This window comes from Carettochelys insculpta, chromosome 4 (genome assembly GCF_033958435.1).
Source record: "Carettochelys insculpta isolate YL-2023 chromosome 4, ASM3395843v1, whole genome shotgun sequence".
Lineage (NCBI taxonomy): Eukaryota > Metazoa > Chordata > Testudines > Carettochelyidae > Carettochelys > Carettochelys insculpta.
In genome coordinates, this window is record NC_134140.1 from 18,612,206 (window position 1) to 18,626,738 (window position 14,533).

At 47.5% G+C, this 14,533-nt stretch overlaps 1 protein-coding gene across 2 annotated transcripts in view; it reads left to right on the top strand.

Annotated features, from left to right (window-relative positions):
* Positions 1 to 14,533, top strand: part of NAT8L (N-acetyltransferase 8 like) — a 57,926-nt gene that overhangs the window by 31,653 nt on the left and 11,740 nt on the right. Inside the window, exon 3 of one of the 2 annotated variants that reach the window (XM_074992336.1) lies at positions 1,089 to 1,193. The exons of the other annotated variant lie outside the window; for it this stretch is intronic. Within the exon in view, the coding sequence (XP_074848437.1) occupies positions 1,089 to 1,193 (105 nt within the window). The remainder of the gene's footprint in view (positions 1 to 1,088; positions 1,194 to 14,533) is intronic. 2 annotated transcript variants of the gene reach the window in all.

The following is a 14,533-nucleotide window of genomic DNA, read 5'->3' on the forward strand; positions in this document are numbered from 1 at the left end:
AATTGCTCTGTGGAAGAGATAGTTACAGAATCCTGACTGTGTTATCTATTGCTGTGAATCTGGAGGGCCAGAGGGCAGGAATGGCAGGCATTTCCCTAGGCCCGAGCCACTCCCCACCCCTTCCCTTAGTTCAAACCCAAAGGTCGCTTTTGATAGAAGACCAAAAGGGGATAGTGCCAGCCAGGAGCCTGCGTCCCCCTTTCTGTGTGGAGTTCTGTGCTTGGGTGGGGCCTTCCCTGAATAGAACTTGGTCCCCTGCCTCTCCCTCCTGCCTTTTAGGCTACCATTAACGTCCATCTCAAATGCCAACAGATCCCATTTGCCAGTCCCTGCGCTTTCACTCATTCACATCGATTTCCATGTGTCGGCTGTAATTCCCTTGCAGCGTTTCCAGGTGCAGCCCTCCCAAATGGCTGTCTCAGGTAAATTATATTTGTAATGTGTCCTACTGGACATTGTGCTGGGGTAGCTTGGCCCACTGGTTTTGGCTGCCTGCTGATTGTTTATGCTACTGTGACCTGCTAAACCAGAATGAAATACAGGCTGAACCTCTCTAGTCTGGCACTCTGTCATCTAGCAGCATCTGGAATCCGGCATGATTTTAGTTAGCCAGATGACCACTTATCACGGGTGTAGCCAAGTTTCCCGGGGTCCCATAAGGTTTGTTTCCAGCCACCAGTCCTGACTCTGTGTTCTGTGCTCTTCTTTCACTGTAGTTTACTCCAAAATGTCTTCAAAGAGCCCAGTAAGCAGTGAAAGTGTCAGTCATGCTGTTGCATGGTACTAAACCCCACCCCAACCTCCCGCCATCGTCCAACAAGGTCTCTCATTTGGCACTGGTCAAGTCCTGAGCGTGAGTGCTGGATGAGAGAGGTTCAACCTGCGTAACCATTCATTTACAGCTACATTTAAAAGGACAATGCCCTCTTCAGTTATATTTCTGTCTGAAAATACCTTATGTAGTACAAGTAGTATCGAAGGCTACTGAAAGGACAGAGGCGTGATTGCTCTTTTTGTATTTGACTGCTCTCTGTAGGGTTAGCAGCATTTTTATTCCCTGTGTAATCAATTTCTTCTGTTTGTGTGAGCTTTCACAGAACAGCAGGGAAGAGAAGAGGATTTGGAATCAGGTTGCGAACATTTTACTGGCATTTGGGAGCCGTTTACTCATGCGAGTCATCAGGTCTGCTTGTGTGAGTAACTGATCAGCAGTGTCAAGTCAGGGGTTGGCAATCGGGTTTTGCAGTTTTTGATCTAAGTCTGTTCCCGTTGAGATGAAGGGCAGCTTTGCCCGAAAAGCAGGGTTAGACCAGTAGTGAGTATTTTTGAAAATTTCATTCTTGAATGGGCAAAACTTGGCGGCAGCTGTTGGGCTCAGGTAGAGAATCTGAACGTATTTGTGTGGGGTTTTTTTGGTACATGACTTGACTTCCAGGCTGTCATATTTTACAGGGAGCTGCTGTTGGTTTCCCCGTTCATAATTAATAAGTTTCCTCCCCAGCTAAATTAAACCAGTGTCTCAGCAACTACTTCCATAGGAATCAATGGGATTGCCAGAAGGAGAATAAGGGGAATACAGGGAGAAATTTTTGTAAAGTGTCTGCTGTCTTAATGAGTCTCTAGACCAGAGGTGTCCAAAAGAAATTTAACTGATCGCCAAAGGACTGCCCTGCCCCCACCAAGCCAGGTACTCACCCCCACCTGAGCCAGGCACCATCCTCCTATCCCCCCCATGAGATTACTCACCAGAACCCCATGATCTGCCCCGCAGCTGGAGCCGTGCCATGTGAGTTGCCCCAAACCTGGAGCCCTCTGGGGCTGTAGCCACGTGCTTGTCCTTCCATGGGGTGGGGCATGTGCGCGGAGCGGCCAGAGGAGCGCCCCGTGTGTATTTCACCACATTCCACTGCTCTGTTTGCTACATGTGGTGATCAGGGAATGTATGGGACACCGAAGCTATAGACTTTCAGAGCTTTCAGACTCCATTTCTGGCATAAAGGATTGCCAACCTGTGGGAATTTCTCATGTTCCCACTGGTCTGTGTACCACCAAAAATACAATGGAAGGATTGCCCTGCCCTGTTTAATATACCCACTCTCCGTTAAAATATAATCGAAGATGCGAAAGTTTCTATAGCGCTTTTTTTTTTAATCATCCTATATAGAAAGGACATAATTGGTTATTTAAACATCACAGGATTGTAGGGTGTTTTCTGTAGACTTCTATTCAATGTCCCAAGAGATCTTACAAAGTAACTTAGGTTTATTAAATTTGGTAGTGTCTTTCCTGTGCTGGAGGTCTCATTTTTGTTTCCTTTTGCACATCTCTGCTTTCTCTTCTCTTGTTTCCATTGCTGGCTCCAACCTTCCCACCCATCTGCCCACTTTTCTTTCATTCATCTACAGGGACAGAAGAAAGAGCAATAAAAATAAACATTTTTAGCTTCACCCACCACCCCCGACGGCTCGTGGGAGGGAGCTGTCACTGTGCAACGCACAGTGGCTGGATTTGTGCAGCCAGGGAGAGTAGAAATGGAAGTTGTTTTTCAAACTCTGCTATGTTATGAAAGGGGGAACTGGAGTAATCTGAGCTGGGAAATCAGCAACGCGGGGCGGAGGTCAAAGAAGGGTTAGGTCAATCGGCTGGGATAGTGAGAAATTCACAGAAGTACAAAATCATTCTGAAATATAGGCAGGTAAACTGGAAAGACTGCCCTGGGTGTCGGCCATGTCTTAATGTAATACTAGCCCTTCGGAAGCTAAGAAACCAAATAGAAAATGTGTAGAACATGAGCCTTCATTTGGTTGCTGTGGTTTCTACCTCCCTGAAAATGTCCTTGCGTGCTCTCTGGTTTTACAACTGCCTCCTTTTGCTCCTTCCCATACACCCTAATTCATGAGCATCCAGAGAACCAGCAAAAGTTCAGATACTTCTTAGATCGGGGCCTTGATTCAGTCAGTGTAGATGTTTGTTACATTTAGGCTGTGGCCACACAACCCCTCTCCCTTTTGGAAGGCGCATGTTAGTGAGGCAGTTCAGAAGATGCTAATGAGGTGATGATATGAATATGTAGCACCTCATTAACATAATGGCAGCCGCGTGCTGTTCCACGGTGCCACTTTTGGAACACATGCCGCCTGTGTAGCGTTGGTTTTAGGAAGAAGGGGCTTTCGAAGTCAGGGGCTCCTTTCAAAAGGCCCCCAGCTACATGGGCAGCATGTATTCCAAAAGGGGCATTTTGAATCCTGAATGGCTACCGTTATGCTAATGAAGTGCTGCATATTCATGTTAGCACCTCATTAGCATCTTCCAAACTGCCTCATTAACATGCCCCTTCCGAAAGGGAGGGGTTGTGTGGCCATAGTCGTAGTTACATGGTGTAACATTGCTAAGTATGCAATAAGAGGTGGTTGTAGAAAGGGAAAAACAACCGACAGGACTGGAAAAACAACTGGTCTCTAGCACACCAAAGAGAGTGCAAATAATTGTCAAAAGGCGTAAGATAAAAAGTCACTTCTCGGCTTTATCTCACAGTGCCTTTATCCTTCCTTATCCTATCATGATCCCAATCTTGGCCTGTTAAGCAATACCAGCTTCTTGATACGTAACCTATAGCAACATTTACATGCCCTCTAAATTGGCCTGTGACCCATAGACTTATTTACAGCTCACGCAGAATTATACTATAAACTTTGTCGATAACATAATGTGGTCTTTCAAGAAGGGGTGGCTGGTTTTTTTCAGGTTCTCCTGGCTGCTCAATTCACTGCCAGTAATACTTGGTTAAACCTGCTATTCTACCTACCTCTGGTATATACCAGTGACCTCTATGGCTGACCTTCAACCTCAAAAGATAATCAAGTGGAGGAAGATGTATAAATACATTTACAGTAAATACTTAAAAGAGAACTTTCCAAGATTATCCTTTTAAAGGATGCTGCATAGCTCCAACTTAACTATTTTTGGTTGCGAGAGAAATCATTATCCCTCTGTGCTTTTAAGGTAGTTTTTAGTTTCTGCTGAATTCAGAGCTCTTTGATTTGAATGAAAAGGCATCTGAGCAACAGTAGAAAATAGCTAGTGATACATTGTTACGCGGCTGTAACTTGTGCATGCTCATTGGTGGTACAGCATGCGGCTTCGTGATGGAGAACGTTCACTTGTTTTTTTGTAGAGTTCATCTAGTCCAGCCACCGGTGCTGAGGTGGGACCAAACTTACCTAGTCTATCCCTGACCACTGTTTATCTAACCTCTCCTTGGGAACCTCCAGTGACATGTTGCCGAGGGAGGTTGTGGAATACCTATTCCAGTGCTTAACTTTTCTTATTGGTTAGACTGGGGTCCGCAGCCAGTCTGAGGCGGAGTGCCGAAATTTGACCTTTTGACCTCTGTGTACAGTCCAAGTGCTGGTGATACACAAGACGCCCCGCCCCGTACCTGTCTGAGGGGAGGGGGACAGACATATTACACACCTGCCCCTCAGGCTCTGGCGGGGGGGTGCACAGGGAGGGACTGAGCCAGCTCCCACCAAGGTTCCTCCATGCCCAGTGCCTCCCCGTCCTCTCCTCCGCACAGGCACTGGGGGGGTGATGCCAGAGCTGGGCGGCCACATGGCTCCCCGGGGGGGAGTGAGAGGGGCAGCGCAGGCCCAGAGCCCCAGCTGTACATGCCCCTCTGCCAGGGTCCCTCTGTGCCCACTCCCTGCATAGAGACTTACCCAGCTGCAGGCTGCCTCCCCAGCCCAGGCGCCTGCCCCTCCACTGGCTGGCGCACGGGTGGGGCTCTCTTGACCCAATCTCTGCTCCCCTGCTGCATGGGGGGAGGAGGCTGAGCTACCTCTTCATGCCCCTGGAAAGCAGCTCACAGGAGCGGCACACGTGCCAGGGGTTGCTGACCCCCATCTTAGACAGTTTTTTGTTTCTTAATACCTAACCTAAACCTTTTTCCTCAGACGAAGCCAAATAGTCTCTGTCCTTCCCCGTGTAGACATGGAGAACACTTAATCACTGTCCTTTTCATAGCAGGCCTTCACCTATTCAAAACTGTGATCGGGGTCTGAGGCTTCCTTTCACAAGACTAAACATGAGTTTTTAATATTTCCTCCTGGGTCGGGTTTTCTGAACCTTCTGTCACTTTTGTTGCTGTCCTCTGGACTCTCCCCTGTTTGAGCTCACACATTTTTTTAAGTGTGGAACCTGAAAGTGGCCACGCTAGTTCAGCTTAGACCTCTCCAATGCCAAAAAGAACAGGACGATTACCTCCCATGTTTTATGCATAACACTCTTGCTAATACAGTCCAGAAAAGCACTTAGGCCGGGTTTTTTGTTTTGTTTTGTTTTGTTTAGTTTTGTTTTGTTTTTTGGGTTTTTTTTGCCACAGCCTCACATTGTTGATTTATATTCCATTGTTGATGCCCTAAAACCACTGCTCAGCAACCTTGATCACCGAATGGCACACTTCAGCACTCGTTATAATTTCATGACACACTCAGTGTGTGTGTGTGTGTATATATATATAAAAATATAAAACCCACTCTCCTTCTCTGCCTCCAGAATCAGGCACCCCCAGCTCCCCACTATCACCCTCCCCCAGAGCCAGGTTCCCCAGGCCCCTCCCCCCACACTAACTCAATGCTGGTGCTCGAGAGCCGCCACTGCTACCACACACTTCTCCCCCCAAGCGGTGGGGCCCATGCGCAGAGCGGTGGATGGAACGCCTGGCGTGTGGCTCTGAGGCAGACTAAGAGCACACCAATGTGCCACAGCACACCGATTGCAGGGCACAGCCCTCTAACACCAGCTCCTTTCCTGCCCTATTGTAGCCAGTTATTTCCCATTCTGTATTTGTGAATTTGATTTTTTTTCACCGTCCCAAGTAACGGAAACATAAATCCACTAATCGCTCAGAATACCCAAGCTGGGGTCAGTGGAGACTTGAGGTTGGATAGGGGATTGTGTTTTGAGTCTGAATGAGAAGGGAGGCTAGTACTTAACAGCAGCTTAGCATTTGGACATGAGAAACTTGGGGGTGGCAGTAAAGGCAAAAGAGGGTGAAGATCTAAGAATCCCCCTTTAGGGCAAAGTTCACATGTTGGGATGCTTTGGGTGTGACTGTAATAACATTTGCAGACGTGACCATCCAAAAATGAGCAGAAGCTGTTTCGTGAGTGACAAGGGAGCTTGATGGTGCCACTGTGTGACAACTAAGATCCAGACATCCCACGGGGAGAACAAAAGGCTGGAACCCCCCCTACCCCCTGTAAGTGGCAAAACCAACTGATTACGTACTGTTACTGCATAGAGTTTTTGAGTACAATAAGGTCTCATAGGAAAGCTTGCAATGTTCTGAATGAAGTACTCATTATGAACTCTATACAGGGTTGCTTATGAGTGTGTGTATTTGTGTGTAGAAAGCCGTGTGGTGCAGGCTTAGTTTCATGTCTAGCTGAGAAGACATCTACATGAACTAAACATCTACATGTAACTGATTTGAGTAACTATCCATGGTCCAGCCTAGGAAAAGACGCTGGTGGATCAATAGCAATAATGAAATGACATTGAGACAAATTAACATTGAAAAGAACATCTGAGGCTCTCCACCCTCAGTCAGGAAACTGTTTCCCCTTTCTAACTTACCAAGAGCCAGTGTGGGCAAAGCTGAGGGGAGAGGAGAGGAGAGGAGAAAGCTTTATAAAAGCCGGCTTGGAACTGAGGTGTTTTTTTTGTTTTGTTTTTTATCCAGAACTTGCAGGACAGCTCAAGGTAGGTGCTGTCTGTGAACGCTGCATCCCTCCCATAGCTAGGAAGTGTGCTTGGAAATTGTTCTACGACCATAGGCAGAGCCATCCCATTGATAGGAGGAACTGGGGACGGCCACTTAAAGCCCTGTGACACCTGCCCCAACCGTCCTATGGACTGGAGGGACAGGCAATTATCCGGGGATGAAGGTTGGGTGCCAGAGTCAGCAGGCGTCTCCTCCCCTCCCTGCCTCGCTCACTCCATGGCGTGGTGGAAGCAGCAGCCTGCTCTGCAGTGCCATACTGTCCTCCTGGCCTGCAGCACCTCACTTCTCTGCAGGGGTGGGAAACGGAGTGTCCCTCTATTTCCCGCCACCAGCAGATGGTGCAGGGGGCTGGGAGGGCAATGTGGTGCAGCAGGGCAGAGCAAGCTGCTGCTCCCACCGCCCGTGTGGCAAGTGCAGAGGGGAGGTGACCCCTGCTGTCTCTGCTACCCAACCCTCAGCCCCAAGTGCTTGGAACGGTGGTCAGATAAGGCCAAATATTCTGCTGGTGCAAATTGTCTCCGCTCCAGTGAGTCCAAGGACACTGGACCAGCTTGACCTAAAACCCAAGCTTTTCATCTACCTTAGGTACTTGCCTGGGCACAACTATCTGGGTGCCTCACTCTTTAACATCATTATCCACTTAACACCCCATAAGACAGGGCAGCATCATTACCCCCAAGTTACAGAAGTGGTTTTGAGAGGCTAAGTGATTTGCCCAGGGTCACTCTGGAAGTCTTGTGGCAGAAAAGGGAGTTGAACCTAGATCTACCAAATCCTGCAAGAGCCCCCTTGATGGCTGGACCAGTCATTCTTCTTCTATATGTATGTGTGTACTGCCACCTTGGGACAGGTGCAGCCGAGTAGCTATGCCAGAAACAGCCTTAATCTAGCTATTTTGGCTCCCAGAGCAACTAATCTGGGGCATTGCGGGCTTTATCTTGGGCTAGTCCTGCACTTAATTACTCATGTGGCTTGGAACACCTGAGTTGAAGCAAACATTGCCACTGCTTCACTGCTCCAACATTTGAGCTAGTTATATTGCAGCTCAAGGAGACCTACCCATACTGGCTTTAATCACGCATTGTGATTGCACGCTGGACATGCCCTTTGTTGTGTAATGGACACATGGGAATCTCTGTGGTTTCTCAAGACACTGACCCTATGATGGATGCAGAATGGTCATTGTATCTGGGAAAGGGTGAGTAGAAGGAGAAAATATTTATGGAGGCCAGGTGGTTAAAGAACACAACAAGATGTTTGTAAAGAAGGGATCATTTGAGGAGATTTTCTTGCAAAACCTGGACACAGCCAAGAATTTGTAGGGTGTTCTAATCTGGATGGAAGTGGTAGATGGTGGAAAGAAGCTAAGCCTGTGGGTGTCTCTTTTGGTAGCTGTGTTGGTTCCAGCAGATTAGAGGAAGAAGGTGGGTGAGTTAGTGTCTTTTTTGGACAATCTTCTGATGTCTTTCACAGGCGGATATGGGTCCAGTAGAAGCTCACCTTACTTGCCTTGTCTCTCTAAGTCTGTGCAAGTAGATGAGGGTGAAGTTGAGGAAATTAAAAGTAATAGGTTCTGCAATCGAAGACAAGATGTTTATTCCTCTCTCCCATGATGATTATTTTCAAACAGCAGAAGCCAATTTATGTGGAAATAAAATATGAACTCCTGGTATTAATAGCAGCCTAGTAATTCTGTTACCTACTTCTGCCAAGAAAGATATTGTACCTATTTTATTTCCTCCCAGACAAAAGTGCGTGAAAAGCAGTAAGGCTGGAGGGTTAAGACTCAAACCTGTAATTTCAGAATAGAAGGGGAAAGGACATGCACATTCTCCACCCCATGGGAGGGTGGGGGGAGTCAACAGGGAAGAATAGGCGGCTTTCCCCACTGAATGCATTCAAGAGGCCAGTGATGCCTTTTGGTGGCAGTGCTTCTAGAAAAACTAATTTGGTTAGACAGAAGAACGAATGACCAGGAAGAATTTGTGATAGGCCTAGAAATCTGCGCAGGCTGCACCGACTGTTGAGAGATAGGCACAGTTTTCCTGTTCTGAAAGGTGATGTTCCACTGTCTAATAATGGGGTTGGATCTCAGGTCAGCAGTTTATCACCAGCTCCTGCTCACCATGAAATAGTGCTCAGCAACAAACATGTATTGGATGGTTCCCAAGAAGGATTCTTCAGTCCTGGGACCAGCAGAAATGAAGTCATATTTGAGGCTGCTAGTCTTTCTTGACTTAAGGGAGATAAATATATATGTGCAGTAGCAACAGGCCCCTAAAAGGGAAAGGCCTGTTAAGTCGTTGGGAAGACTGTGGTGTAAATGGGAGTAGAATACAGGGCTTGTAGTGTGTAAGTGGATGTATCCTCCTGGCTTTGTTGCCTGGAAACAAAAACTGCATAATGTGCAAAATACTGTACTTAGAATTTTGAACTCAAGATCGTTAGAATTTAAAGTCTTAGATTAAACTGATAGAAAGGAGGCAGACATGTCACCGTCACCATCAGAGCCTGGCCCAGCTACACAAACAAGACTCTGAAATCACTGAACAAAATGCATCCTAATTCAGTCTCTGGCACCCAGGATCCATGGTGATGGGCTGGGTGCCTCAGAAAGATAAAGCTTGAATCCCCTATTAAAGCCACAGTTTGAGAATTTCTTTTTAATCTATGCCACGAGTTTTAAACACCTGAAATTAATTGTTGGTTAGGTCTTGGTGAGCTTTGGCTTGCTGGTCCTTCAGGACCGTGCAGAAGGGCAGTTCTGATAGGAAAAATAGTCATGGGAAGCAGTTTCTTAACATGGGTTTAAAAATAGATTTTGCTCGCAGGCATCCCAGGGGGTACTTTATTTACATGTCTCAAAAATCTTAGGGGGTAGTGGACATGGCCACCATCATCCATTCCAGTCTCTGTGTAAACTTAACTGTGCCACACAACCTTGTATTGAGAGCAGAGCTAGTTAAGAACTTTTCAGCCTGGTTGTGTTGTTGGAACATGCTGATTTGTCAAAGTTGAGATTTCATGGGTAGGTTTCCAGAGCGAATAACTGCTTGGGTCTAGGATGGAGCTCTGGAATTTGGCAGAATGGGGCCTTGAAGCTGGATCTCGTACATTCCAGGTGATTGCCTCAACTGGGTTATCAACAGGCCGTGCCGCTCACAGCCTCTGCTGAGGAGGAGACCTGGCTCTGTGCTCCTGGAAAGGCCGCGGCTGAGGTCAGCCAGCCCTCAATGCTTCCTGGAGCACAGCAACACCACCCCCTTAATGCTGCTTGGAGCATGCTGCACACCAGGGGCAATTTAAAGGGCTCAGGGCTCCAGCCACTGCTACTGCAGCAGCAGCCAGAGTCCTGGGTCTCTGAATTGCTGGGCCCCTGTGCAACTGCCAGCTGATGCCTTTGCCCTCCTGTTGGCTGGTCTGAATGCTTTCTCTGCATCCACTCCCGCCTCGTGATCCAAATTGGGAATTTAAAGCATTCAGAGATTTGTTTTTTAATCGGTATAGAAAGCCATTTCCCACCCCGTTTCCATCCTGCTTTTAGGAGGGGAAACAATACAGCTGGAGTGGAGCGGGAGAGTGTGTGTTGTGTCGCTAGCACAGCCGACTGCATTTCCCCTGGAACTAGCTCTGTGGTCATATTTGATGGCACCCTCATTTTCTTCATGCTGATGGGTGAGGTTCCCAGGCAGGCCAGGATGAGAATGCTGGGCAGGCGGCAATCAGAGTTCCTGGGGAATCCGAAAACACCTTATTACTTCCCAGTGAATCGTATTTCTCACATTGCCCCCCACCCCCCAACACAATTGGTCTGGTGAGTTGCCAAGATGCAGGGTCATTAACCTCAGTTCTAGTCCCTCATCTTCAAGCCTCCACTCTCCCACTGTAATTGTCCTAACTTCTTTGATTAGCCTTATTCAAGCCACTGGATTCGCACAGAAGGATGTTTTGCAGGGTTAGGTCCTAAATGTGTAACTGCGCATGGGGTGGGGAGTGGTGGGCGCAGGGGAAGGATCGTGGAGGAAATCCCATCCAGTGCTTCTTATCCCTCCAAAGAACCCTTTTCCATCCGAATTCCCAATTTTATTATTAATTTATTCCATCTTCCCCATTAGTATGGACCTAGCCTCAGAGTACTAAAGTGCTGCATTAGTTTTGCTTTCGTGTTTAATTTTCTGGCTGTAGCTCTGAGTGTCACAGCATGTTCCTAAACTCTGATTGCACAGCACATCTTCCATGTGCCATTTTGAAATATTTATCTCAAGGTATCTGTCAAAAGGGAGCCAAGCCTGAAGTACAAGAGTTATTCTATTTACGGTTGAAGAAGGAAAAAAGCAGCCATCTGTCTGCAAGTAGCAACATTGGCAAACATTTCTCCTATGCTCTTGTGTTTATACATATGTATTTTTAACCCACATCTAAGCGTGTTGTTTCAAAGCACACTGAAGTTATGCTCTGCTGGTTAGGTATGTCATGTTGTCTGTTTATTAGCATACCTTATTGTTCAGTGATTTGGGATAACCGTATTGTTCAGGGTTTTGCATTGCTATTTGTGAAATTTTTCACACTGAACAAAGTAATTACATAACATAGTGAGCGCTTCAGTTACATTGGAGACTTTTTTGCTGCTTAAATCTTGCCTAATTAATTCCTTGATCAAAAATATTTATGCAAAATGTAAACATATTTTGGTCTTAGGCCACATACGGCTGCAATTTAAATCGAGTGTTTCTGGAATAGCTCCCTTGACTTGAGTGGTTTTTGGGTGGGGGAAGCAATGGAAGGAAATTAGTGAGGTGTATCTACCAGTTCTTTCTAAGGTTTCATACGCTGGGGTTCTTGGTGGCTCTCGTGGTTCTAATTCAACAAGAAGTCCTGTGGCACATGGTCTTTGCCCATGAAAGCTTATGCTCCAAAATATCTGTTAGTCTCTAAGGTGCTACAGGACTTAGGTTGTTTTTGAAGATACAGACTAACTCGGTTACCCTTCTCATGGTTCTAATTGTTTCTTAGATTGCAACAGTGGTCAAGAGCACTTCAGATCATCAGCATCTAATGAGCCAGTTCCATCCTTTCCTTCTAGATGCTGACCTCACCACACCAGTACTCCTGCCATCTCCAGGCTAGATCACTGCAGTGCTTTCTCCATTGGGCAGCACATTTAAATCAAGCTGCAGCTTGGGCAGCTTGTTTGATATGTTCCTCCCTGGGAAGATGATCTTTGCTCGGAGATCTGTACAGGAAGAAATGTGGGTTGGTTTTGATTATTAATAAAAGTTCTAAGAACTTTTCACCCAGGCTGCCTGGGAGATGTGCTTCCCTTTGTGTGTTCCTACAACACCTGATGTCAGCTGAGGTACTCAGGATAAATTGAAGCAGTCAAAGCAAAGACCCGAGGCTGGGAGAGGGTAAAGTGGGGCCCAGCTGGGAGCAGTTTTTGGGACCATGAACTGAGCAGGGGATGTTCACCCCCACAGCCATGTGGCATTGACAGTGTGGGGGATGGTGGCTGTGGAGTGGAGCAGTTCTGGATTATGCCCGAGCAGGGACCATGAGACATCCAGAGAACTCACTACAGGTCTGACTTGACTTTCCCTGCTTTGTACTGATTGGCTCTTTGGTACATCTGTGCCCCTCAGATTCACTCCACACCTGCTCTTCCCGAGCTCCTTCAGCTCCTGTCCATCGGCAGCCTCACCGCCCCCACTTCTATTTATTTCTGATTTTTGTGGTGCTAACTTGAGTTTTGTTCTGCCCGTTCCCCACCCTGTGTCTGTCTAGTCTAGTCACATTGCAAAGTCTTTGGGACTGGAATTACCTACTAGGGCTGTTAAAGTTTAACCAGTTAACTGGTAGGGGCTGGAGCAGTCTCCCACCCCCAGGGGACGGGGTTGCTCCAGCACTGTGTGGCTGTTGTGGGCAGGGGTGCTACAGCTGGCCTGGAGTAGCATCTGTCCATGGCAGTCCAGGGGTTGAGGGGAGGCTGCTGTGCCCCCCTGCCATGGACAGGGGCTGCCCCGGCCTGGCTGGGGTGCCCTCTGCCCTGCCATGCTCTCAGGATGAGCCACTGCAGCCTTCCCAGCCACCCCCCTCACTCATTTAATTGGCTAATCAGTTAAACCTAATCAAATGGGATTTTACATCCCTATTACCTACTACTCTGTATAGCTGTGTCTACACGTGCACGCTACTTCGAAGTAGCGGCACTAACTTCGAAATAGCGCCCGTCGCGGCTACACGCGTCAGGCGCTATTTCGAAGTTAACTTCGACGTTAGGCGGCGAGACGTCGAAGTCGCTAACCTCATGAGGGGATCGGAATAGTGCCCTACTTCGACGTTGAACGTCGAAGTAGGGCCCGTGTAGACGATCTGCGTCCCGCAACATCGAAATTGTGGGGTCCTCCATGGCAGCCATCAGCTGTGGGGTTGAGAGACGCTGTCTCTCCAGCCCGTGTGGGGCTCTATGGTCACCGTGTGCAGCAGCCCTTAGCCCAGGGCTTCTGGCTGCTGCTGCTGCAGCAGGGGATTCATGCTGCATGCACAGGGTCTGCAACTCGTTGTCGGCTCTGTGTATCTTGTGCTGTTTAGTGCAAGTGTGTCTGGGAGGGGCCCTTTAAGGGAGCGGCTGGCTGTTGAGTCCGCCCTGTGACCCTGTCTGCAGCTGTGCCTGGCACCCTTATTTCGATGTGTGCTACTGTGGCGTGTAGACGTTCCCTCGCTGCACCTATTTCGATGTGGTGCCGCACAACGTCGATGTTGAACATCGACGTTGGCAGCCCTGGAGGATGTGTAGACATTATTCATCGAAATAGCCTATTTCGATGTCACCACATCGAAATAGGCTACTTCGATGTAGGCTTCACGTGTAGACGTAGCCTATATGTGCAAGACCCAGCAGTGCAACAGGGCCTTGTTCTTGGCTGGTCCTTGAGCACTAAGAAAGTTCCAAAGTAATAATAAATTGCAGGAACCCTGGCAGAGCATTCTCAGTGGTGAGTCCTTGACTTTGCTACAGGCTTCCTTCTTTGGTCCTCCAGTGCCAGGGGCTGATGATGCTTGGATCACTCCCTAAGCCCTGCTTGCTTTCCAAGGGAGGGCATGTGACTGAGGGGATGTCTTCAGGGGTGGGTTGAGGGATGGGTTGCTTAATGCTTTTGGGCTTGGGAGCAGATTCTTGGAGTGTTTATCATTTTTAATGTGTACAGGCGCCCGTGTAGGTACATGTCCTCTTCCCTGTCAAATGTTGAGCAAGCTTGTGTAAGTTCTCCATCCTTTGGTTTTATTGGAAAGTGTGTTTATGTAATTCCTATAGAGCTGTGTTTCTGAAACTGTGTTCCGTGGAACACCAGTATTCCGTGAACAACTCGCATGCGTGCCACGAGCGTCTGACACTTTGTTGATATCATACACTGATGGTTTATATTTTTCTGTTATTAAAATCAGATACAACGTTACTTCCTCATTGCTGTGATACCCGATTAAATTACTTCATTTTGGTTTTGCAGTATAGGTAGCTGTTCAGGATTTTTTTTTTTTTTTTGGTCTGACAGCACCTTTTTTTTATTTTGAAGAACATTCTCAGAGGTGTTCCACGTAACAATGTTATTGTTTGGTGTTCCATGGTCTCAAAATGTTTAAGAAACCCTGCTGTAATGAGCCCGGGGTCTGAGAAGAGGAGTTACAGTGCTATCAGCACAGCTGTGTGAGGAGAGGTCCAAGGAGAGGAAAGGTTGGAGTGATTGCTTGTGT